At 43.0% G+C, this 26,714-nt stretch overlaps 3 protein-coding genes across 3 annotated transcripts; 2 read left to right on the top strand and 1 right to left on the bottom strand.

Moving 5' to 3' along the window:
- Positions 1 to 547: 547 nt before the first annotated feature.
- LOC124704745 lies at positions 548 to 1,771 on the bottom strand. The gene has a single exon (XM_047237008.1). It carries the CDS (start codon positions 1,769 to 1,771, stop codon positions 548 to 550), a length of 1,224 nt encoding a protein of 407 aa, XP_047092964.1.
- A 5,460-nt stretch (positions 1,772 to 7,231) lies between these two features.
- LOC124704734 (cinnamoyl-CoA reductase 1-like) lies at positions 7,232 to 11,535 on the top strand. Its single transcript, XM_047237000.1, has 6 exons — positions 7,232 to 7,364; positions 7,472 to 7,641; positions 8,267 to 8,452; positions 9,855 to 10,020; positions 11,072 to 11,261; positions 11,349 to 11,535. Exons 1-6 carry the CDS (start codon positions 7,232 to 7,234, stop codon positions 11,533 to 11,535), a joined length of 1,032 nt encoding a protein of 343 aa, XP_047092956.1.
- Positions 11,536 to 21,295: 9,760 nt separating this feature from the next.
- Positions 21,296 to 26,419, top strand: LOC124685002 (SPX domain-containing membrane protein OsI_21475). Its single transcript, XM_047219271.1, has 10 exons — positions 21,296 to 21,408; positions 21,733 to 21,853; positions 22,707 to 23,018; positions 23,176 to 23,280; positions 23,409 to 23,866; positions 24,393 to 24,694; positions 24,817 to 25,013; positions 25,614 to 25,804; positions 25,945 to 26,078; positions 26,153 to 26,419. Exons 1-10 carry the CDS (start codon positions 21,356 to 21,358, stop codon positions 26,389 to 26,391), a joined length of 2,112 nt encoding a protein of 703 aa, XP_047075227.1. The 5' UTR covers positions 21,296 to 21,355; the 3' UTR covers positions 26,392 to 26,419.
- The last annotated feature ends 295 nt before the right edge of the window (positions 26,420 to 26,714 follow it).

Genomic DNA, 26,714 nt, shown 5'->3' with positions numbered 1-26,714 from the left:
TTTTTTTTCGAGAACCCGCAGGAGATCTGCGCGTCATTGTATTAAGAGGAAGAAGGTTGATTACAAGGATCCACTTTGACGGTTTTGAGGCAGGGTCCGTCAACCTACAAGGAAGGCTAGTCTATTCCTCTCAGTGTCCCATGTTTCCTGAACTCTAGTCCTGCTCTCCTCATTCCCTTGAATAACTGTGGCGGTTGTCTTGAAATAGTTCACTTTCAGGCCCGAAGCTTCTCTAAACAACTCCAGAATCTCCTTAACCGCCTGCAGCTCTGATTCATTTTCCTTGGCGAACAAAACCACGTCATCTGTGTACAACGAGATGCGCGTATTGACATATTTTTGGATAAAACTTCACAAATGCACAAGATACAACACAATGTATGTCTAGAATTTTATTTTGTATTTTTTGAAAATTTGGAAGTGTCGCAACAAAAATGGGGTGCGGACGCAACGAGATTTCCCCCCAAATTCCCTTTTCAGTGACACCACCAAAACACACTCTACAGTAATCAGGATACAGCGCTCCCACACACTGCTTAATTGCCCATCACCAGATAGAATCCTTGATGGCCGGAGGCCAAGCCACCATCTCGTACGGGAACACATCGCCAAGGGGGCGCCACTCATCGTCGTTGAGCCATAGCCTCTCCATCCTGAACGTCTTGAGGTCAAGCGAAACCACCCGGTCAGCCATGATGAGGAACAATGTCCCGCTGGCCTCGCAGAACCCACCGAAGCTCACAAGTTTGCACCCGTGCATCAGCTGGTCAGCGATCCTCGCCGAGAGCTTCAAGCCGTGGAGGTCCCCAACCGTGGCCGGGTTCATCAGCGGTCGCAGTGCCACCGGCTCCTGGGGCGTCCATTTCCGCGGCGCTTCGAGTACCCACCTCACCATAATCAGCGGCTCCCGGATCGCGAAGAAGCAGAGACGGCTGTCCTCGGTCTTGCCGATCCAATTGTTGCCCGTATACAGGCGCATCCCGGCGCGGGGGATTGACAGCACGGAGATCGTCATCTTGGTCGTGTTGACGGCCATGATGTACTTCTCCTCGCAGTCCAGCCGGTACACGAAGTCACCGATGACGACGGACGGGCCTTGGTGTGGGGTCAAGCGCCGCTTCAGCGTGCCGGTGGCAACCTCCCAGGCAGAGGAAGCAGAAGAGTAGATGAAGACGTAGAAGTTGGGCGAGGTGGCACCGACGAGCACGACGACGACACGGAACTCGGCTCCTTGCCCCGGAACGACGGCGCAGCAGGCCACCAAGTGCCCACCGATGGGGAGGGGCGGCAGCCGCGCGAACGTCTTCTGCAGTGGATTGCAAACGAGGAGCTTAAGCTCCGTCTTGAACCCGGCACAGAGCTCGCGCAGGAGGAGGCGGTGGCCGCGGGAGTCGATGAGGATGACGCGCGATACGGGGAGGAACCCGAGGTTGAGGGTGACGCCTGCGGTGTGGACGAACGGGGGCAGCGCGGACGGGCCGTAGTTGCGGAAGAACCCGAGATGCCGAGGCGGGTCGGGGAAGGTGCCACTGCCCGCGCGGGAGACGACGCGGCGCCAGCTTCGGCACACCGCCGCGCAGCGGACGACGCCCGTCGGGGGCAGCAGCCGCTTGAAGACCTCCAGCAGCATGTCGTCGGGCAGCGCGGACGCCATGTCGACGCGAGCCACCGCGGGCTCTTCCTCCACCCGCGGGCGCGTGCGGCGCGACGGATCGAAGCGTCCGGGCGGGGAACGCGAGCGCGCGCGGCGGACGAGGACCGCGGATGACATTGCCGAGACTTAGCGGCAATCTGTTATTAGTGCTAGTACGACGCGGTGGCGGCGGCGGCGGCGCTGCGCGATGAGATCGAACTGCAAGGTAGTGGGGCGGCGGGACGAGCCGATCATCGTTTATACAAGGGAGGCGATAAGGCGGCCGCGAAATTTTTGGGGGCGTCGTTTGAGTTTTTCGGCCTGTTGGGCTGGCTTTCCATCGCCTGCGCGCGGTCGCGTTTTCTACCGCGGATGACATTGCCGCGACAAGCGACATCGTTTTCACAAAGGAACTTGCTAGTCACGATCTCATGTGGTCGAGTGCACAGTGCACACCATGATTTGGTACAGACTATAGGCAAACGCTCGATCAGTCGCCTCCTCAGGCGTCCGATCCAGTTAAGCGAGTGATTCTCGTGCATTTCGATCATGGCATAAAAATGGTTTGTATATATCAATTTTTTCCAGAGTATGTGACATTTGTCCTCAACATTGTTTCCTATAGTGAAAAAAATTCCCGTTAATGGTACAAAATAATCTGAATGTAACATTTAACAAATGCGGCATCATTTTGCAACATTTCTATGCAATATATCTTTGCCTAATGTACTCAACATTACAAAATACACAACATCTTTGCCTCACTCAACCAACATTACAAAATACACAACATTACAAAATACGCGTGTAACATTTGGTGCAATTTCTTTATAGCATACATATAAAAATAATTCTACCACTTTCAAAAGGACCTAGGATATTTGGCACGTAATTTATTTTTGTATAACGAGGACTTCACGTCAAAGGAGCTGACCTATAATCTATGTATTATAAAATTAATCAATGCATAAAATAAAACTAATTGTACCATTTTTGAAATGTTTGCGATATTTGGCCCGCAATTTCTCTGTAACACTCTTTTATTTTATGCATTGATTAATTCTATAATGCCAAAATATTTATCTCTCTTGCATTTTAGTTTAATTTTTGTATTCACCATTCCCATCACTGCTGCACTATTTTTTACATCATTGCATTTTATTTTAGTTTTACCTTTACTTTGTTTTGTTTTCATCTAGCTTACATGCGGTGTGCTTGACAACCACTACGGTGGAGTTGGGGACACAAGAAAAATCATCTTGTTTTGTAGGTTGATACTAGAGGTATTCTATTTCTCTGAGAGTTTGATATTAACACTAGTGGAAAACAGGCCTAATGTCGCGGGTCGTAAGACCCTTTTGTCGCGTGCGGCCAGCCGCGACAACGGAGGCGCGACAAAAGGCCCAACCTTTTGTCGCGGGTCGCTTACCACCCGCGACATAAGGTCCACCACGTGGCAGTCGCGGGGCGCGCAGGGGACACCCCCTTTTGTCGCGGGTGGTAACACCGCCCGCGACAAAAGGCCCTCTATATGGCGCACGCAGGAAGCTGCTCCTTTAGGGTTTTTCATTTTCATTTTTCATTTTTTTATTTTTATTTTTATTTTTTTTCTTTTCTCTTTTTTTCTTTTTTTCTTTTTGTTTGACTCATTACTCTCTCACATGGACCATTGTTAACACTAATTACACTTAATCTTTAGTCAAATTCAAATTTTAGTCACACTTCCCGGTCGGTCACCCATCCTCACACTACTCCACCCTCAGCACGCTTAACTTCTCTATTCTTTCTTGTTGTGTTCCCGCGAAGCTGATTGTACCTTGTTGTCAATACTACCATATCAATCTTATTAACTCTTATACCATTGTGTCACTTTTCTGTATTTTTTGAAAAAAAACAAAAACAATTATTTAAGTAAACAATAATTTATAAGATAATAATATTAAATTCTAATGAAAGTAGAATAAGTAATAAAACTATTTTATTAAATAATATATCTATTATTCATGTAATATGGCATAAGTAATATCATTGAATCTGCAAATCGCAATTGGACAAATAATATGTCCATTATTATTAGAAAATCATGAGGAATTTAAATATAAATAATTTATTTTTTATTCATTTTTATTACTATTATTAAATAATATATCTATTATTCATATAATATGGCATAATTAATATCTTTGAATCTGTAAATCGCAATTGGACAATTAATATGTCCATTATTATTAGAAAAACGTGAGGAATTTAAATATAAATAATTTATTTTTTATTCAGTTTTATTACTATTATTATATAATATATCTATTATTCATATAATATGGCATAATTAATATCTTTGAATCTGTAAATCGCATTTGGACAAATAATATGTCCATTATTATTAGAAAAATGTGAGGAATTTAAATATGATTTTTTTTTCATTTTTATTACTATTATTAAATAATATATCTATTATTCATATGATATGGCATAACTAATATCTTTGAATCTGCAAATCGCAATTGGACAAATAATATGTCCATTATTATTAGAAAAACGTGAGGAATTTAAATATAAATAATTTATTTTTATTCATTTTTATTACTATTATTAAATAATATATATATTATTCATATAATATGGCATAATTAATATCTTTGAACCTGTAAATCGAAATTGGACAAATAATATGTCCATTATTATTAGAAAAACGTGAGGAATTTAAATATAAATAATTTATTTTTATTCATTTTTATTACTATTATTATATAATATATCTATTATTCATATAATATGGCATAATTAATATCTTTAAATCTATAAATCGCATTTGGACAAATAATATGTCCATTATTATTAGAAAAATTTGAGGAATTTAAATATGAAGTAATTTATTGTTTATTCATTTTTTGACGCGAATTACTAATTCCTCCAACTTAATAACTGAATCCTGAATTATCGACAGTACTACTACTGTACAGTAGACACCAACTTACGTAGTAGTTGAATCCATAATTAATTAAGCGCCTCCATATATAGTCCACTAGACTAGCTAGTACGTACTACTGCTTCCCAAATCTATAGCACCTCCATTATACGTACGTACGTACATACGACGCGTACGTGTCGCCGGCCGGCCGGGGAAATCCAAACCTACGCGTACGTACTATAGCTACAATCTTGATGAATTATTAATTATTACTGATGATGAATCAATCCCGGTCCACTCGCTCTGATTACTCACGCGTGCGTTTCTCTTTTTTCGCACCACCACTAATTCTCCCTCCTACCTTTTGTCGCTGGCCGTATCACGACCCGCGATAAAAGGGGTGCCAGCAGGTGGCACAAAGACTTAGACCCCTTTTGTCGCGGGTCATGGTACGACCCGCGACAAAAGGCCCGGAGCGCTCCAAAATGTTTCGGGGCGACGTGGCCAGGCCATTTGTCGCGGCTGCAGACGCGCCCGTGACAAAAGGCTTGCACGAAAGCCCTGTTTTCCACTAGTGTAAATTCGTCATACCTTGTGGGGAAATCCCGCTTACTACATCACTCTGTGCCCGGAGTCCGAACAAATTGGTGTACACAATGGTGTGTAATAAAAATTGCAAGCAGTTACAAGGAAAATAATATGTGTCCACAATAATAATAAAGTGGCTAAGCATCAATTTTGCTGCGATTTCAGATTTACTTGCAACAAAAACTATCCAAAATTTCCAAAAATCTTAGACGATTACAACCAAAAAGTGAAACTAGAGATGCAAAATCGTCATGTACGTAGCATACATTTTTGTCTTCTACAACAAAAAAGGCTTGTGATTAGGATTACGCAAAAAAAAACCTCATGTAAGTAGCAGTGCAACATAATTTCAAGAATAATTAGCTTTGTGCAGGTACACATTGCACCAAATCATGCATGCAAAATAGGCCTCATACGTGCTACACATAACATGATTAAAAAGAAAAACTGAAAATGGCCCATGCCATATAACTCTGCGGCGTGGGCATGTATGCTACTCCGTACCTAGCAACAACTGATGGCTCACCGAAACATGCATGCATGCTCGGTTGCCAGATAGCCCGCCGCTCTTGTGGGAAGGTATGGGCCGGACAAAAAAAAGATAAATAGCGCACAACAACATCAACACTCGGGGTGATCAATCGCTCGCGTACGATGGATCGTCTGACGTGAACAATTTTCTGGAAGCCATGCAGGTTTTTCGAGGCCTAGAGAGATATTTCAAGAAGACCAGCATGTCCTCAGGGTCCTCGGAAACCAAGTACTAATAAACAACCAGCCTGAGTCCTTGCCAACTATATGACCTGGACGAGTTGGCCAGGATGTAGATTTGTTCTAAAGAAGGTTATAAGAAATTGCTGGCATTATATAGTACTGTATGTCATACTGTAAAAATAATCTGTATGGATTGGTAGTGTCCTGCACGTACATAAACAGCCGCTATAGACGTTCAAATTTGCTGGGCTTTCTGATCTTTGTGCAAGGATGCCAATCACCCACTGGAAGCTTCGGTTCGTGTCAAACAAATATCGTTAGTGGTTGGAGGAAAGAAACCGCGCGCTGTTTTTTTCTTTCAATTTTTACGCGGGGCTGTTGTCGTTTGTTGCGAGGATTTAATGAACACGAGTCTGCGTGATGTTTGTCGTTGTCGGTTTGACGCGGCCAGACCTCCGTGGCTAAGACTGCTCATAGTGGGAGTAACTTAGCTAGTAACATCACACAACCCAAGGTATTTTGGTGACATGGCATAGCAATGAATGAAGAAAGAGAATGAGGTGGTAACTAGCTATGTTACCATAACATCACACACCCCAATACAAGTTGAGTCTACACCATAGTAAATGATACTCCCTCCGTTCCTTTCTATAGTGCCTATAGATTTTCGGCATTTGTTTCAGAATATAAAGTTGTAGCTTAGTTTTTTTCTCAATTACCCCCTCTCCGTTCAGCTCCCAAATCGTCCAGGTCCCGAATTTGTTATGATAAGTTAGTAAGATATGGATTTCCCAAATTTAACGTTGATCTCAAATCGTTTAGCTAGGGGTCTTGTGTAAAAAATACTCTTGCGCTAATTTCCGTGCTAAAAAACTATAGGCACTATAAAATGGAACAGAGGGAGTACAATGCATGACACCACATATTAGTTACTACCCACTATGGAGGTAGTAACTTAGACTAGTAACATATGTCATGTTACTAGTCTAAGTTACTCCCCACTATGACTAGCCTAAAAGCATTCTTTAGCTATAGCAGCCTAGCATAGTCTTAATTTTTTGTACTAAGCAGCCTAGCTAGCATAGTCAACTCTGCTTGCTGTTTTCCCGTGAAGAGATGCCATCACGCGATCTGTAAATCCACGATCCAGCATAGTTTAATCGCCGCGCTAGTCAGGATTAGAGGGAAACAATTGACAATCAGCTGGCTGAGCGGGCCATCCTTGTCGTCTATACGTGGTGTCGGTCGTCTCATTGTGTGCGTAGAGTCATAGATTGGGAGTAAAATAAATAGCTCTCCTCGATCGTCTGTCTTCTCCAACATCCCGGCTCCGTTTTCTCTCTACATCCATATACCAAACGGGGCAAGCGGCCGACCAGAGATCGATGGAGTCCGTGCCGTCGTCATCGCTGCTGCCGCGCGTGTGCGTGACCGGAGGCGGCGGGTTCATCGCCTCGTGGCTCGTGAAGCTGCTCCTCTCCCGCGGCTACGCCGTGCACGCCACCGTCCGCGACCCATGTACGTACTGGCCGGTGACACTGACATGGCTTCACATATTACATGCTAGCTCGATCACCTGATGGCTGATGCTACATATTCGATCCGCATATTGCTCATTTCTTCAGGTGATCCGAAGAACGCGTTCCTGAAGCAGCTGGACGGGGCTCCGGAGAACCTGCGCCTGTTCAAGGCTAACATGCTCGACTACGACACGCTGACGGCCCCGTTCGCCGGGTGCGAAGGCGTCTTCCATGTCGCCTCTCCGGTGCCCGAAGGCAAACTGGTTGATCCAGAGGCAAGTGCATCATCTATTCTACTGTTAGGTTTGGGGCTGGTATCAAGACCACCGACCCTGATAATCTTGAACTAGTCTACCAAGGAAGTAGTATAGAAAATAGAGGAATAAGAGAAGCATTTTCACCGAGTCAACAAAAGAACCACCATCCCAACTTGCACTTCCTCATTCCACTATTGCGATATCTTTGTCCCGTACAAAGACCAAGAGCTCTGGGACCTGTGGTGCAGGTAAGTCTTCCAAAATAGAGTACAACGTTGCAGCAAGTTGCTCCAAATTGTAAATGTCTTCCAGGTAGAATTTTATTTCTTTTCCAGACTCCTCACAGAGGAGATACACACAGACAACCTTACAAAGGTCACTTATCTCTATTTGTCCAAAAATAAAATTTAATTGTTGCGCTGATTAGACTGGAACATGCCTGTCAATGTAAGCTCCCTTATCTGAGCCAGGTGACCAGCAGTTTATTATGCTCTTTCTGTAGTATACTACGTAGTACGCATGTGAGTAGACTTTCAGTTTCAGTATAGCACATATGTCAGTACTAGGTTGTTGTACTTATCGTTTTGTATTAGGAAAAAACTGCTTGACTGTTACTGATCTTGTGCCGCACACAACTGTGCAGAAAGAGATGATGACTCCAGCTATAGAAGGCACCAGGAATGTACTCAAGGCTTGCTCGGCTATGAACGTCAAGAAATTCATTCAGGTGTCATCTGTCGTCGCTGCTGTTTATAACCCAGGCTGGCCTCAAGGTAAAGTAAGAGATGAGAGCAGCTGGTCAGACAAAGAGTTCTGCATGGAGAATGAGGTCAGCACACAGCAACTAATGCTAGTTATTTGATACATGTATTATGTTTTTTAGACCTTTCCTAGTGTTTCAAGATGTGGACTCGGTTATTTTTTTTTTAGTGAATTCCATTTTATACCCCCTAGTTTGCCATTTATGACAGCAATTACCACATGTAATTAAAATTCCACCTATTAAGCCCATTTAGTAAAACTTATTCCACATTTTACCCTTCATAAGATCTGAAAGTGTATTGGTGGACGGGAGATGGCGCTGGGCTGATGCTTGCAACATCCCTTATAGCGATGAGAGCTCGTAGGCCAACTACAGCCTCAACATTTCCTCATGCAGCTTCGGCTGCGAGCTATGGCGGTATGAAAACATGTGACCATGGTGTGCCAGAAGTATGCCATATTGTCGGAACGGATGTGCTCCACTCTCGGCTAATGATAGAGATCGACATAGAGTTGGGCCTCGAACCGACGCTTGCCATGATCGTGTTCATAATCCTTGGTTATACAGGAACACTAAACTCTTGACCAAGAGACAAACCATGCATGCACCACGCTGTAGTGAGGCTACCGCACAACAAAGTTTCTGTAATTCGGGAGCACTAGCATTCTCCATCTTAATTAACCATCTCAGTTAATAGAAAAAATTAAAAAATAAGACTAGGAGGCAATTTATGGTTGCTACGAGCTCAACACACGAATTTGTTGGTTGTGTTGTGATAAATTATCACATTTGCTTGTTTGTTGCACGGATAATGACTCATTCCTCATAAGCATAGATGATTGACTGAAGCGTCTTATATGATTTTACTCCTCCTAAGAAAATAATAGCCTTCCGTTGTAGGGCGGCACATAGACGCGATGACTGCATCTCGTCTTACAAGGCTTCCAAATCTTAAATGGGGTAAAATCTATCATAAGTTGCACTAATGAGGTAAGTAGAAGATGTTTTTTGTTAAATGGGGTAATTAGTGTCACAAATATATAAAAAACTAGGGAGTAAAAAATAGAATTTACTCTAAATTTTTATCTATGTGGCGCAAAAATAACTAAACAATGATGAAAATATTCTCTTAGCCTTATTACCGTTTCTGTGCACAGGCCAATACATAGTATATCATCAATTCTCATACTGATCATTTAATATGGCCATCTACATAAGCCGATTCAGAGGCCGGGGTTCATCCTCCTTTCAGAAAAAGTAACCATCGTCTAATTTTAACTCATATAAATTGCAAGTATCTGGAAAACATGAAAAGTTTACATACTATGCAGCTAATAATAAATGTCCATGCGGAAGTATTCTTAAGGTCATACTATAATACATAAGAATTTCAGTACTAAGTGAGTTCTTAGAGACTTTTGAATTCTGACTCGCAGGAATGACTTAGTGTCAACTTTTCTGTTGGCAGATCTGGTATGCTCTTGCAAAGACCGAAGCAGAAGAGATAGCCTTGGAATACGGAAAGAAGAACGGATTGCAAGTCATCAGCCTTTGCCCTGGTGTTGTTTTTGGCCCACTCTTGCAGCACATGGTGCTGAATACTACCAGCAAGGTCCTTGTGTACATCATAAAAGGTTCACATCCGAGTCCACATTATTTTCTACAACAATTTTTTGAGATACTTTGAACAATTTATTTTCTCACTATATTGCTAGAATAATTACCATGGGTTACTTGCTAGGACATGAGGTGGTGTGCTAGCAAGTAAGGGTTAGAGACTCTACTCTCTTAATGGAATACAACATGGATTCTTCCACTGTTGGTAATTTTTTGTGCTTATCTGAAGGACGTGTTGCAATGGAAAACATATATATTGTCCACATTGCTTGAGTAATTTATAATCAATATACTTTGTACTTAGAACATGCATATTTTCATATCTAATATGTGTAATCTAACAAATGGTATCTTCATGTCAAAAAAATGAAAACGCATTTTACAAGCACGTAGGTGTCAAAAATAAGAATATAAATATACCATTGGAAATATCTTTTGAATGTGAATCCAACGATATAATTTTTCTGACATATAATTCATGTTTTGTTGACTAAATTTATAGTCTAACTTTTTTCTTAAATTACGTGTCAGCCTAATAAACCGGTGGACATTCAAACATTCTATGTTTCCGCACAAAGTTTTGTAGAAAAAAAAGACATTTTTATGGAATGTGTAAAAAAGAAAAAAATCTCGTGTTTGGAGCACCAGAAATTTTTCATTTTTACACATGTTACAAGCAGTTTTAATACAAATTTGTGTGGGAACATAGAATGGCATATGTTTTTCAAAACTTGTAGACATTTTATATAGTAGGCGATAGAACAATCGATAACATCTTTTCTAGGAGGCGACCAGTAATGGATGGCATCGAACTAACGGCTCTTATCAATCTAGAAGCGTGTATCTTTATTGAACAGATGCCTGTGATGTAAAGAGAAATCAGTTAACTAGGAGCTTCCAAGTTTACCCGTAAATAGTGTTGTTCTTGTGCGTGCAATCTTAGAGAGCTGTCCACGAAAGCTAACTACTCCCTTACTGTTGAATTATAGAAGAACAATAAAATTCAGAAGATGAAAGAAAGTCAAATTTGTACCTAAATGCAATTCTATTATGTTGGATGACGCGCAGGAGGTCCTGACACGATGACCAACAAATCATGGCCCATTGTTGATGTTCGTGATGTTGCTGATGCGCTACTCCTGTTATACAACAAGGCAGGGTCATCTGAGAGATACCTATGCTCATTAGACCTACTTGACATGAAGGATTTGCTTGAAATCCTAAAGAACATGTACCCTAATTACAGTTATGCAGACAAGTAAGTGCCATCATATCTACGAAAAACGCTAGAGTGGGTTATGTTTGTGTCCAATACATGGTTAACCACTCCTATTTCTTTTGGCAGGATCGTTGACGCGGATTATAGGATTGAAATGACCTCACATAGGCTGAAGAATCTAGGGTGGAAACCAAGGAAGCTGGAGGAGACACTTGCTGACAGCGTAGAATCCTACGAAGAGGCAGGCTTCCTTCAGGTTTCGGAACCTTGCCGGCTTCCATTCTTGTTCCTCGTGCCGACTGTCCAGGAATAAACCAGGCAACACAGTTTCTACATTCTGATTGCAAATAAGGACAGCACCATATGTTCCTTCTCCTGGGGTCCTGGCTCATCTATTCAGTTTATCATGAGCGTAGATGTAAATTATATTATTTGTTGTATGATTCTTTTTGCTAAATCCATAATTCTGTATATATGTAATGTGTTTCCACTTTCCACTTTTATTTCCCAGTCAGTTACTCTCACTAGTGACAAACCGACCCTTCATGCGTGGCAATATATTCTATCGGTTAATAACAACATATCAGTCTCTCTCTAACTTTTGGTAGCATTTTTTTGTATCCACGTATTTGTGATTTTTCAATGGTGTGATGAACTGATGATCATATTTATGATTTTTTTTGTTTAGTTACGAGAAGTTTGACTTCAGATTTGCATCAATTTACTAAGTTTACATAATGCGGAATGGTAACTTTAGCTAAATATCCATGCCTTGCGGTGGAGTGAGCGAAACAAATCTCTAGACATAGTGCTGGTGCCTTTCTAATGTCACAATACTTGTTAGTTACATCTTCCACCTCCATTCCTACTCTGGAACTACTCTATCACTCCACTCCATTCTGCTATGAGTATTGGGAGAAAACACATTCCGTTTTTCAACCGATCGCTTATAAATTCATGCATGTTTAGCCTTGTTGTTCTATTTTGCTATTTCATGTCAATGATGAGATGTAAAATTACCATTGGCATGTTAAACCCCGTACAATGGCAACACAAGACATCTATTATCTACTCATTATATTTAAAAATATATATATGTTGATTTAACATGAAAAATATTGAAGATCGCAAAAAAAAACATGAAAAATATTGAAGAACAAACATATGGTTGGAAAGAGCATTATTTCTAGGGAATTGGCATCAATCCTGTTATACATATATCTTTAGAATCACTGTTCTACTTCTTCAGCTATTATCTATCTTCGCCTTCTCGGTCCAAGAATCGTGCCATTGTCAATGGAATATCCGACTCACAATCCCACATGTAATCATGCATACGAACATACACAAATACTTGTACGTGGTACTTGTGTTGGCATACGGGAAAAAATGTTGACTTGGCAAGAAAACCTAGTTCAAAATCAGCCAAATGAGAGAAGGGGTATTTTTGAACGGTTTCACATTTAAGGGTTGATCAACCAAATAAGAGTGGGCTGTAATAATTTAAAGGGTTCATTCTTCGAAATGCTGAGAGAAAAAAACAATATTGATGCACTACTAAGCTTTCGTTCAAACAAGCTCATGCTCCATGTACTACCCTGTTCATTTCGCCTTCTCTTCCCCTTGTACATAAATATTATGCAAATTTGTTGTTTTCTTAATTTGTTTCAATCTTGTGTGACTGATCGATGCATGTGGACCAGCCTTATATTATCACAACTGCATCATGTTCCATTGTACATGCATGAGCCTGAAACAGAGGTGATCGGCTTTGTCTTACGTTCTGCTCTCTTCACGTAAGACCTGTTGCTCACTACAGGAAAATGTCAAGGTGCCGATGGCCAAAATCTGTGACGATGACTTTTTATCGGAGTTATTGGCACATGTTTCGAACAAGGCAGGCTGCAAAGAAGGTCGTCAGCACAGGAAAGTTTATCTCGACGGCCACCGTCGGCACGGAAAAAGGTCATTGGCACAGGTCCCGAAAGACCGTCGGTTCTGTCGGCACAGGGGCCTCTGCCGTGACAGGCGGGCAGACGACGTTAGGGGGTAGGTCCTATGCCGACGGCACAACCACTTTTTTTCTTCACGCACCCCCCCCCCCCCCATCGATATCGCCTTTTCAGTTTTGGAAAATATAACAGAAATGGTAGAAAATTCAAAAAATAAAAACCTTCGAGATGGCCATGTGTTTTAAGGAAAATTAATAAACATGAATTTTCATATATGATGCAAAATGGTGTCATCTTTCAGTAAAACGGCTTTTTCAGTTGCATACGACCTCCGATGAAAATATTTTATATGAAAATATATCTATAGAAAAGTTTACATCCAACAATGAAAAACGGCCTTTTAGACAATTTTTAGATCCCTGAAATTCAAAACGGGGACTTTTCAGCTTTTAATTTTTGGGCAAAAAATTAAATTTATTTCATTGTTTTAAGATTTATTATCACTTATCTTATTCATTACTTTTACTAAATAATTGTTTAGATTTCAAAAATAAAGAAGGTTATATCATGGAACAAGGGTTAATAGGATTGATACAGTTCAATTGTCAACAAAGCTCCTCTCTAGGAAGCTCACCTCGAAGGAACATAAAAGTTAAGCGTGATAGAGATGGAGTAGTGTGAGGATGGGTGACCGACCGAAAAATTTAACCATTCGTGTAATTTGACCTAAGTGTAGTTAGAGTTAAAAAATGATCCATGTGAAAAATGAGAAAACCCCGAGCTAGATTTGCCAAACGGCTGTTAGGTCTATGCCGACAGTATTGGGCCGACGGCCACCATCGACGCAAGCCTGTGCCAACGGTCGAAGGTTGTCGGCACCTTGTGACTTTTCTGTAGTGGCTATGTATATAATTTTCTATTTATCGATGTGTGGTTCACCATCATTTGAGTTACCCTTTTCCACAAATAACTTTTGGTAAAACTGCTTTTCACAACATCGTAATTTCAGAATAGGTAAAGAAAGTTCAAAACATATTATATTGCGTAAAAACTCAGTCAATTCGGGCTTTAATATATATCCGAACATTACCCTAATTTGGATAGTTTGGTGAGTTCCGGATTTTTTCGGTTGCCAAAGTTTTCAATTGTATACCAGTACCATCACGACTATTTGGTTTACCGACATTTGAAGCTTGGAATGATGGGGTTGCGATCTGAGTACCCAAGTAATTCACCAACGCGACCAGTCAAGGTTGTTGCGGGTCGGAGCCGTCAGGAAAAACACACCCCTTGCATCGCCCCCTCCAGCCGTCATTTGAAACCCTAACCTCCACCATTGTCGCTCCTCCCCCCTCCCTCCTCGTCGCTCCGTGAGGTGCCGCCGGGCATGGCTCGAGACGCCGGTGAAGAGGGCGGCGGGGATCTGGGCCATTGGATCTCGCGCGGCGTACGGGTGGAAGAGCTTCACGCCAAGTTCACCGCAGCTGATGCGGCCTCTTGGTTCATCCTCCGGCATTGATGGCTAGCCTTGGCTCAGTTGTGGGTTCGCGAGTACTTGGCCGGTGGTCTCCTCGGTGGGGGCTCGGAATCTCAGGGCGGTGGCCCTGATCTGGTGGTGGGGCGACTCCGACCCGGTGGGGAGCGGTGTTTGCGGGTCCGGGCTGGTCTCTGCGGTCGTGTGGGTGGCACGGAGCCGGTGGGCGCTAGCCATGGTCCGGGCCCCCCTCAGTGGTCGCCGACGCAGATCTGAAGGCTCTAGACCCTTCTCTCATCAACGGTGTCCTAGCTCGCCGGTCCTGTATCAGACTAGTTGCTGGTGGCGGGAATCTGCGACCATGAGAAATACTCGACCGGTGCACCGGTCAGGACGACGACGTCCATGGGCTGCCGAGGTACTGTCTCTCCCCCTTCCTCCTTGCTCCCTGGGTGAAAACCTAATCTTGGATTGGGTTGTGGTGGCGTCGTAGAATTTCTCACCTTGTTGAAGGCGCGGTCTTGGGGAGCTCGGGTAGGTTGTGGGCGCAGGTTGTGTGTTTGGAGGTGTGCCGACGTCGGTCCTCTTCTCAAGCTTTCCGCTGCTTCGTCTCCGACGCGTTCAATCTCTGGTTTGCTGTTGTGCTTCTCAGTGTGTGTGGCATGGTGTCGGCGTGCTTGGATTCGTGTCCCTCAATCCTCGTTGTTAGTGTGCAGCCAAGCTCAGGGGAGGGCCGCCATCGGCCGACGATACGACACCCTTTGAGCTAGGGCGGGGAGCCTTCTATAGCGATGGAAAGGTTGACGCTGATGCTCGATTCACTAGGGCTTTCCATGTCACGCCTCACTTGCCGACTTCCTCTCGAGCTCCACTAGTGCCGGGCAGCTAATCGCTGAAGAGGACTATGGTGTTGCAAGTTGTTCTTCATTTTTCTCCGTTGTTCGCTTGTAACTTCTTTGGGTTGTAAGTTGTTCTCAATATTCTTATAATCTGCCGTTGTGGCTTAATTTATTATTATAAAGTTGAGCTGAGACTTTATGTTCAAAATCAAGATTGTTGCTCTAGACGACTAGCGGGCGATACTTTGCTCACGTCTAGAGTTTAATAACAATTATACATGTTAAAGAAAGTCAACAATTACCGTCTTCGATAGGCTGATGAGACACTTAATGGACACGACTTGGAGGACTCGCAAGACGACATGCTAACAATCCCACGTGGGAGCCCACGTTCATGTGCCAAGTCAGCAGTCACAAAGCCCCAAGCTAAGAATGATTATTTCCAGCGCTGCGAAAGGATGATTCGAATTCGTGATCGATCACTCTGGTAGGCCCGTGTTAGAAGAAGCCAAGTACTCCTAACATGCCATATCAAGCTAGATGCCATCGCGCATATATACCGATCTCAAGTTGGTATAGAACATGTAAAATGATCTCGTTCCATATGCACACGACTGGATCGATGAGGTGTGCCCATGTGTACATGCGCGCGTTGTGAACCTCTCGTCTCGTGTATCTCCTGCTGCCAAAGTGCCAATCATGCCTCGAGGCGGTTTGCTTGCCAATCATTTTCCACTCCACACTCCGGCGAGCCAAACAAGACAAAAACGCATCTCAGCTACAGCACGTACTGCTGCGTGCCCACTTGGTTAAGATAGATCGAGATGAACGTAACAGGAGCAGATCACGACACGTCAGCACGTGGTAGGATCATGTCATATCACATTATCACAATTCTTTTTCTCCAACAGCCGCGATCCCATCGTACATCGGGCCTCAAAGCTGAATTGATTGTTTACATTCTTGTCTCCGGTCGATTTAGTACAAACCGATAGACAGGTGAAAAGTCCACCAATCTATTCATAGTTTTCAATGGAAGGAAAAATTCAAAAGTAAAAAAATTAGAAACATATGTCGCTGAACTACCTGGCGACAACTACAACCATTTGAACGTTAATTAATTAATATGCATTATCATTTGTCATGTTATGCTTCATCGTCTCCATGCACACTTGATGCATGCATCCATTGCATGCATGGCAGCCAGAGGTTGAGATAGTGAGTAGTGTAGCATGTGCTTCCTACATGGAGTAGTTAGCATAAATCTGTCACTTTTGTAGCCGAAACTTACTACGGAGTAAATTATATCATTTTACATTTTGGTAACCAAAATCTACTACTTCATGACTTTTTTTTTAATAATTTGTGCAAATAACTGTTTACTCGCGAATTAACACCGAAACCATGGTATTCATTTATCAACGCTGAAGTGGTAGAAATATGGTTTCCAAAAAAAAATGGAGCAACAACTGGTTGGGTCCCACACATTAGTGGAATTAAACAATAATTATCTTAAAAAGCAATTTCATGGGGTTTTCGTCTTCCTCCTATGTCTTGGCATTCGTCTACTGTAGTAAGGGCGGCCATGGATGCAGCTCCGGCACCACCCATGGGAGCCCAGCTTCCTCGAGCTGAGCTTGCCACGGTGTCATGTTCTGGACATGCTCCTCACAGTCAAACATGTTGTGCACACCTGCTCGCCGCCGCTCATACCCATGCCTAAGCATTGTTGTCGGTTATGCAGCGCCCTGCTCGCCCGTACCCATGCATAAGCATTGTTGTCGGCTATGCATCGCCCTGCTCACCACTGAGTTGTTGTGCCATTCTGCAACGCACACTAGCGGTCCTCACGATAGGGCTACTGACATTCAACCGAACATGCGTACAGGGGTCGGGTGGGAATTGAGAGTTGGAATTTTTTTTTTAGATAATTAGTGGTTGTTTAATTGCGATGACATGTGGGACCTAGGGAATTGCTCTTGTTTCTGCCGCCTCGACTACCGACGTCCTATCTGCCAATTTTGGTATCAATCTGAGCAAACGATCATTTGCGTGAATAACAAAAATTAGCCGTGAAGTGGTGGTTGCCAAAATGTAAAGCGGTATCATTTAGTACATTTATATACAAAAGCGGTAAGTTTATGCTAACATCTCTCCTCCATTTCACAACGCACATGATGCCGTACGTAGAAGTTGCATCTTACAGAAAAAAAGAGAGCTTGGATCTCAATACGGGGAAAATGTTTTAAGCCCTCAATTTTACATAATCCATAGATAGGCGGTTGTTGCGATTCCCTCCTGCGTGCATTTCTGAATTCTCAGCACATCACCGTCGCCAATCTTAGCCTAATATACTGTACCTGCAGACTAGGTAGCTACGCACGTCGCCGCCTTGCTGTCCCCGTCGGCAAGTTGGGTGCATTTGTAAGCTTGCGTGGAACGAGAGGGGAAACGAGATCTGTGATGGTCGCTCTAGTTTGTCCAAACATCATGAGTGCTACTGTATTTGACTTTGAGTACTGTAGTACAAATCATGGCGGCCAACCGATGCCTGACTGGTGGGGCATAGCGATCGAGCAGACTGCGACTGCGAGTCTTTTCCACCTCAATCACCAATCATTATTTTTCTCTTTCGATTAATAGATTGAAAACTCATAAGGCTGCCCATAATGCTAGTATCTTAGGTACTATCGAGCTAGCCATAGTGCTAGTATCTTAGCTAGTATCATGCATTCTAGCCCCACCAAAAATGCTGATATGGCAGGTAATTATGGGTGAGAGAGGAGATTAGAATATCATAGGTAGATACTGTATCATAGCGCACATCACGAGAAAAGTTAGTACCAAATAAATCTTGTACACAAATTTGTATTGGCATACTACAAATCAATTAATATAGCAAAACTATGATACTAGTCTATGATACTATGCATTATGGATCTAGTATCATACAAAAGTATCATATACATGATGCTACTATATGATACTACCCACTATGGCCAGCCTCATGCATCCTAGGCTTCAAAAAATGCTCATGTGGTATCTAATTAAAGATGAGAGATATGATTAGAGTACCATAGGAGGTTCTGTATCGTAACACACGTTGCGAGAAAAGTTAATGCTAAATAGATTTCGTACACGTATTTGTGTTGAGATTCTACAAAACAATAAATTTAAAAAGTTATGATACTACTCTATAGTACCATCCACTATAGAGATAGTATCATAGACAAGTATCGTATGTATGATACTACTATATGATAGAATGAACAGCCTAAAAGATAAGAGAGAAATAAATGGTCTCCTATTTTATAGACGTATTTACTTATCAGCGGACGGCTTGATGTAGGTGTAACATCAAAACTAAAACGGTGAACGGCACAACTGTCCTCGATAAGGGTTGGGCATTGTTAAAAAAAAAAAAGATAAGGGTTGGGCAGTATTTGCCATTGCTGACAATCCGAAGGGGTTTGCCGCGCAGGGGCAGATCATACCACCCACAGTCCGATCTGATCCGGTGCCTACCGCCGCAACGGAACGTGGCGGACGGCGTGCCGCGTGGCGGGCGGACGGATTAACAAAAGTAAAGCACCGCAACGCACAAAAAGCGGGCGGACGGATTTGCTTTGCTTTCCGCACCTGGCCGCGGAAGGACGACGGCGAGCCCATTTTCGCATCATACACCTCGGGGATCGGGACCTGCATAGCGCATCTGACACATATTGGACGCTCAAAAGTGATCGCGATCGTCCGTTTCCGTCGCTTGTGGATATATTTTGTCTGCGCGTTCGTTTGCGTCTGTGTTTGCTCCCAGCGGGACGACCGATTTTTAGAAGTCTAGACTATTTGCTTTCTGATGGGCCGGCCTCGTCGTTGCGTCGCTCTCTCGTCTGCTTCTCTACCGTCTCACGTGCGGCCGCTAGGGCTCGGTGCGCCGCCGCGTCCTCTAGCAGGCACTGCCGCAGCCTCGCGTCGGCGGCGTCGTCCTTGAGGGTCTCGAAGGACTCGACTATAGCCTCTCCGCCGCCTTCTCCTCCTGGCGCACCAGGGTTATCGGAAGACCATGAGATGTCGGAGTCGGAGTCGTCCTCTACGGCTGCGGCCGCCGCCGCTCCGCGACGTTCCATCTCGGCGTCGAACGCCGCATGGGCCGCCCGCTCCTCCTCTGCTTTCTTCTCCGCTTCAGCCAGGGCCTTGGCGTCCCTGACCGGATCGAGGAGGTCGTCCGTGCTGTCGTCGTCGTCGAACTACTCATCGGAGCTCGAGGTAGGTTTACGTTGCCGCGGACGGCACGATCACTTTGCATCGCCCCGTTGGAGGTGATACCAGACGCATTTTTCAGCTCGACGGACGCAAACGGTCCTCATTGGAGATACCCTAATCAGAGAGCCATCTCTTGGAAAGTTAAACACACAGTCGAGTCGAGAGACGACAGGCGCCCACCCACCGCCGCTCGCCTTGCCTAGCCTCGCCTCGCGGCGGCGGCTGCCCCCTCCCTCTCTGCCCAGCCTATAAACATATACTCGCTCGCGCCTTCCGCCGCGCGTCCCTCCTCCCTTCCCGCCCACCGCCGATCCGATCTGCCCACGCTCCATCGCCAGGTAAATCCACTCCTCGCCCCTCATCTCTCACTCCTTTCCCCTCCTTCGCTTAGTCCGGTTTCGGGACCAATGGATTGGTTCCCTGGTCCTCTCGTCGCCGGCGGAATTCTGCACCGGAAACCGATAGTCGCCTGCTGGGATTGATTATGTGGGGTGGGGCGAGAGAGAGATAGAGATAGAGTCCAGGGATTGAGTGCTTTTTTGGGCCTTCAAATTGGGGCCTCTAAGGAAAAACCTGACTAGGCTTTCACGATGCTGACTGATTGAAAAGGTACGGAGTGTGGTTTTGTTTCCGCCCTACCAAGCTTGAATCCCTTCCTTTTTCTTCTTCCCCTTTCGAGACGCTGCGATTGCTTAAGGTTCATGTGGAGGCCTTTCCAGGTTTCTAGGCGTAATTAATCCGGGGCAGACTTTGTCTTCTCTGTGAGCTCAGCGGACGCTTGATTCCAGTTTTCGGTAGTAGCCACGAGCGTTTGGTTTTACTTGAGTCTTTCTTGTTTCTGCTTGAATTATTCTTGTTCCAGCGAGGTTAAAGTTGAGGCCATGTGGTGTGGAGTGGGTCGGGCTGTACTACAGAGCTTTTGACCCTCGCAACCAAACACTAATAACATTCTCCTTGCGGCTCCTCAACAATCGTGCCCAATTGGTTTCCCAGGATTAGTAATTGTAGCTCTGCTTACTGTTACCTCCACATGCTGCGTTTCAAATTGCTGGGAAAAGACAGTTCGTTGATCAATTCCACGATTGACTGAAATAAACGTGCTCTTGTAAGTGGCAGTGGACGCTTGCGCCTACTTGTCTTTTTATAGTGGTTTCTAAGACTGTGACATGTTGGTTATCCTTCTATGATTGGTTACGCATGTTAGGCATGTGGAAAAGGACCGGAGAATTAAGTTCTGACTGTAACTGCCTCGTTGATAGCAAGAACCGGAGTAGTTTTGTGTTAGGACACGGAGTTTCGAGGAGCCTGTCGGGTGGCGATTTCCAATCCTAGGCTGTACATTCGTTCATCACCTCACTAAGTTTGCTGTTTGTCCAACTTAAAATTTCTACACCCGTTCCGAGTTTTCCAAGACCATCTCCTACATGATGCATCTGCTCAGTATGACTGCACAGAGTGCTGAGATGTACGAAGCAGAGTGGTGCCTTAATAACTTCTTGCATTTTATTGCACCTGCATCTCAGCGATTACAGTATAGTCTGACATTCTAGTTATGTTACTCACACATCTTTCTATTTCCTGGCAGGTTAACTTATTCAAGTCAAGATGGTTAACTTTGGGAAAAAGTTGACGGCCGACCAAGTTCCAGAGTGGAGAGGGTATGGTCCAGGGTTCCTTTTTCTGCTTTGAATCGATCTGTGCCAATGAGTTCTCTGAAGTATTCGTTCATATAGCAGTTCATGTGAACTGTATCTGCGGAAAGTTATCTAGATTTCTTATCAGGTTTACTGAACAAGCAGATAATCAAACATTGGAATTATGGAACCTTTTGATTTGTCTTTAATCACATATCATGGTCTTATTCTTTACTATCATACAACACACCATTGAGCTATGCCCATCTACTTGTGTCAAAGATTGTTTATGTATGTCCTCAGAACCCAATCTTTTAGCTTGCGTTTTGCTTATGTCGATGTTTGCAGCTACTATATAAACTACAAGCTCATGAAGAAGAAAGTTAAACAATACGGACAGCAGCTCCAACAGGGTGAGAAAGACCGCCGCCGGGTTCTCAAGGATTTCTCGAAGATGCTTGATGATCAGGTAATGTTAACAGATAAATCTCCATGCCGAGTACAGAATTTTGTTCCTCTGTTGTGTGCATAGTCCACTGCCAGTGGCAACCTTGTGGCGTCAATAATAATTATTAGTATTACTTACAAAATTGCACTGCATTTAGTATATCATGACCTAACTACCCCACAGCCTCAACATGATACCACCATGTGTGTAGATATTTGTCTGTTGCATCATCTATGGTTGACCATGCATGTGCAAAATTATCCACATATGACCTTAGTTGCCGAAGGAGCTCATAGGTCTGGGCTTTCCTGTTGTATGTTTGGCAATGCCATGCCATCTATGTAAATGGCTCATAAAAAACTTGTACATATCTGACATTATGCTAGGGCACACTATTAAGAACTTACGAATTGCACCTTTCTTGTTATTGACCTATTGCATAAGTTGTTCTTTGTTTTTTTTTTGTGGAATTGACGCTTTCTTTCTGTAATCCATGCTCTATAGCACCCCAGAGTTGTTAGTCCGTGCTAATTTATCTGGTATGTTTCTTGAAAATATATTGATGTGAGATATCTTCCTTCACTCCAAAATTCACTCCTAATCTCACTAAGCCACGTCACCATAGATAAAGTAATTATAAGTCAACTTAAGTTATTCACCTTCAGATCTTGAATACTTCTTTTATTAGACATCTTTTTTGTTAAAACTTGAAAGAAAAGAACTAAACCGTTCCCACTCTTTCATGAAAAAATACCTTTTGCCCTGGTGTTATCACCATAATTTTTTTCATCTCTGACATCACTTACTAGTTTCATGAAATTGTTCCCTCTGAAATCTAAGTTTTTCCCGATGGTTTTTTTTTCTATTAATTCAGATTGAGAAGATTGTCCTATTTCTGTTGGAGCAACAAGGAATGCTGGCAAGCAGGATAGAAAAGCTAGGAAAACAAAGGGCGATACTGGCAGAACAGCCAGATATATCGGGTATTGCTGATTTGCGAGAAGCTTATAGAGAAGTTGGTCTGGACCTTATCAAACTTCTTAAATTTGTCGATCTGAATGCAACTGGCATTAGGAAAATTTTGAAGAAGTTTGATAAGCGCTTCAGTTACAGATTTACTGATTACTATGTGTCAAGTAGATCAAATCACCCGTACTCTCAGCTGCAGCAGGTCTTTAAGCACGTGGTAATGTACTGTCTCCAGAATTTAATTGTCATTCAGTTCATCTGTTATACACCTTATTTCCATTTTGTATACGGTATTTGTTTCTAACCTGTTATCTTGCTTTCCAATCCCTCTAAGCTTGGAACATCATTTTATCTTACAATCTATTATCAACCAGGGTGTAGGAGCTGTTGTAGGAGCCTTGTCACGTAACCTTGTTGACCTTCAGGAGCGCCAAGGAAGTTATCTATCTATTTATGACCAACCAACTACTGCTCTTAAGGTTTGCTGTTTTCTTCGTCACTTTCCTTATGCTAAAGTGATAGTATTTTTCTTCTGACCCTTAAAGTTTTCACTATGCTTAAAGAAATAGAGTTTTTTTCTGAGTGAGCCATTCTTTATTGATTGTAGGACCCCATCATTGATATGATAAACTCATCAGTGGATAAGTTAACGCGCTCAACTAATTTTCTGCGGTTTTTGGGACAACATGCCCTAATTGCGCATGAGGAGTCTCCTAGTACCGCAGGAGAGGAAGAAATAGAAGACCAGAAATATCATTTCATATCTCTTATGTTGAATTTGGTGAACACATTTCTGTACATGGTCAACACATACATCATTGTGCCAACTGCAGATGATTACTCAGTGAGCCTTGGTGCTGCTTCTACTGTTTGTGGTGTTGTTATTGGTTCAATGGCTGTTGCACAAGTATTCTCCTCAGTGTACTTCAGTGCATGGTCCAACAAGTCATATTTTAGACCACTTGTGTTCAGCAGTATTGTTCTTTTCTTGGGGAATGTTTGCTATGCAATGGCTTACGATATGAACTCCCTGACAGTCCTTATCATTGGCCGCCTACTCTGTGGGTAAGTACCTATACATGGAGGCATTTGTTCTCTTATCGTAATTTATTTTAGATGTATGGTAATTACCTGCCTTTTTTTTTGCTTAAGTTTATATTGTTGTCTGCTCTATATTTTTTAGGAAGATCAAAACATTTTCCTATCAGAGAACTATGCCATATCATTAATAATAACCTGTCATATTGTTGGTTGAGTCCATAGTAGGAAGATCTTCTGTAGCAAGTATCTTTTCCTTTCTAAATATTATTGATATGATACAGTTCCGTACAATTGGGAAATGTGAATATGTCAGATCATTTAGGTATGTAGGAGATATACATATGGTTGAGCATTCACATGCAATGATACAATTGCAAAGTTCTCATATCATTGTATTCATAGAATATTTATGCTATTAAAGCGATTGAATTTTCCAGTAGTTAAGCGATTTCTGTGACCTTCCGTTATTCCGAACTCCCTGTGCCAGTTAACTTTAATTTTAGCACTTTTATGTTTCATGTTCAGTGAAAATGTGATTATTGTTATGCAGGTTTGGTTCTGCAAGAGCTGTCAACCGTCGGTACATTAGTGATTGTGTCCCTGCAAGGATACGCATGCAAGCTTCAGCAGGGTTTGTAAGTGCAAGTGCACTTGGCATGGCTTGTGGGCCAGCGCTGGCTGGTTTACTTCAGTGGAGATTCAAGATTTACATGGTTACATTCAGTCAGTCAACTCTACCTGGTTGGTTGATGGCAGTTGCATGGCTACTGTACTTAGTTTGGCTATGTATCTCTTTTAAGGAACCAAATCGTGCTGATGAGGTCTATGATACCCAACAAAATACTGCTTCTGGTAAGTCCATTATCTTGTGTGTTCCTGCCTTCATTACCACCTAGATCGTGTATTATAAATTTGTAATGGAAATTCTCTCGTATATTCTCTTGATTTAACTTGGGTGGTCATTATGATTGCAGGACAACGAGTGGATATCGAGCAGGTTGAAAATGGACTTGCACAGCCATTGCTTGGAAATTCTGAGACTAAAGAAAATGAAGAAGAAGATGATGATGATGATGATGAAGAAGACGATAGTGAAGAATGTGCGCAAGATTCTCGGAAACCTGCAACTTCGATTGGTTCAGCATACAGATTGCTCACTCCATCAGTAAAGGTATGTTCCTGCTAAACTATCCATAGGTTGCTTCTTTGTCTTTTCTACCTGCCTGGTTAGAATTTGTTGGGATAGGATGGTGAAGTGCTGGAAGTAGGTTGTATATAGTTTCAGTTTATCTAGTATTTACTTTTCAAGATGACCTTCAGGTGGGTTTATTTCTTCCTCGTATGCTTTAACAAATAACAGAGGAAGTGCAGCGCTAGCTTTCTGTTGTAATATCTTAGTGGGCTTTATGGTAGGTGGTTTTGATTAATGCCAGTTGCCTCTGCTATTTTCAGAAGGACATGGAATAAATTTTAAGTTAAGAAGTGTGTTTTTTTCCCAAAAAAAAAACGAAATACAGCAGGATGGTAGATTGGAATAAAATACCTATGTGGTTTCCTCAAGCCCTTAATTTAGCTGTACAACAAGGTTTTCGGATTTGAACACCATCGTGCAGATGTGATGTAGAGTGAATGTCTCCAATTTATTATTTCACGCTAATTTACCTCATCCAAGCAAGGCCTGGAACCATTGCTGTGCTGATTTTTAAGTTTTCTCGAAAATCATTTCTTTCATTTTGTGCACTTGTTCACCTATTGTACTTTGCTCATATAGGTCCAGTTGTTGATATACTTCATGCTCAAATACGCAATGGAGATTTTGCTTTCTGAGTCGAGCGTTATTACCAGTCACTACTTCAAATGGAATACAAGCGCAGTGGCAATATTTCTGGCGATTCTTGGCTTGACAGTACTGCCTATTAACGCCGTTGTTGGGACATACATCAGCAACATGTTTGAGGACAGGTTTGTGAATCTTATGTTTCTGAAGCCTTGTTATTTTTTGTGTTACCATAAGCCCATAAGGACCAAGGTTCTTTTTGCCTCCTGTGCCAACAAAGTTGCAGATATAGACTTCCTTACCAAGCTTATTTATGTTTCGACAGGCAACTCTTGATGGCTTCTCAAATTATGCTGCTCGTAGGCATTATTTTCAGCTTCAAAGTCACGAGTACATACTCTGTCGTCCAGTATGTCATTTCAGCTCTCATTACATTTGTGTCTGCTGAAGTTCTTGAAGGTAACAAATCCATGCGACATCCTAGCCAATCTTGTATGGAGACGAGTGTCTAAGAATCTTATTGCCGAATGCAGGTGTCAACCTCTCCCTCCTTTCGAGTGTGATGTCATCACGCCTCTCCCGTGGAACCTACAACGGCGGTCTCCTCTCAACGGAGGCTGGGACCCTGGCGAGGGTGGTTGCTGACTGCACCATCACCGCAGCAGGATACCTGGGCATCGGGAGCCTCCTCAATGTCACCCTGTTGCCCTCGCTGGTGATCTGCGCTGTGTCGATTGCATGCACCTTCTTGACCTACAACTCCCTCTTCTGATCTGATTTCTGAAATCTAGCTGGCCACTGCTAGACTAGTGATTCTGAGTTTGCCTTAAGAGGTTGTTGTGTATGTTGTTCTGGGGCAGCCTCCCACAAAATTTTGATTGGTTTTGATCTGTGTTGACAAGCAAATCAGTTACTTCCTCCGATCAAAATTATTTACCACAGATTTAGGCAAAATGTCTTGTTCCAGATTTAGGTAAAATATTGCCTAAAATCTGTCTTTCTTTGACTGTGACAAGTAATTTGGATATAAGGGAGTAGCAAACATTTCTTTAATTTGGCCATAAACTCGCCTACCCATTCTTTATCAAGCCATGA

This window comes from Lolium rigidum, chromosome 1 (assembly GCF_022539505.1).
Source record: "Lolium rigidum isolate FL_2022 chromosome 1, APGP_CSIRO_Lrig_0.1, whole genome shotgun sequence".
NCBI classification, from domain to species: Eukaryota; Viridiplantae; Streptophyta; class Magnoliopsida; order Poales; family Poaceae; genus Lolium; species Lolium rigidum.
Note: the sequence above shows the minus strand (reverse complement) of the source record. Positions and strands in the feature narration are given on the sequence as shown.

What these genes read in the sequence shown, in the direction of transcription:
- LOC124704745 (XM_047237008.1), bottom strand. Translation starts at nt 1,771, where the DNA reads ATGTCATCCGCGGTCCTCGTCCGCCGCGCGCGCTCGCGTTCCCCGCCC.
- LOC124685002 (XM_047219271.1), top strand. Translation starts at nt 21,356, where the DNA reads ATGGTTAACTTTGGGAAAAAGTTGACGGCCGACCAAGTTCCAGAGTGG. An exon ending in AACCAACTACTGCTCTTAAG is followed by an intron (nt 23,281 to 23,408) that starts GTTTGCTGTTTT and finishes TATTGATTGTAG; the next exon opens with GACCCCATCATTGATATGAT. An exon ending in ATTGGCCGCCTACTCTGTGG is followed by an intron (nt 23,867 to 24,392) that starts GTAAGTACCTAT and finishes ATTGTTATGCAG; the next exon opens with GTTTGGTTCTGCAAGAGCTG.
- LOC124704734 (XM_047237000.1), top strand. Translation starts at nt 7,232, where the DNA reads ATGGAGTCCGTGCCGTCGTCATCGCTGCTGCCGCGCGTGTGCGTGACC. An exon ending in GCAAACTGGTTGATCCAGAG is followed by an intron (nt 7,642 to 8,266) that starts GCAAGTGCATCA and finishes ACAACTGTGCAG; the next exon opens with AAAGAGATGATGACTCCAGC. An exon ending in AGTTCTGCATGGAGAATGAG is followed by an intron (nt 8,453 to 9,854) that starts GTCAGCACACAG and finishes TTCTGTTGGCAG; the next exon opens with ATCTGGTATGCTCTTGCAAA.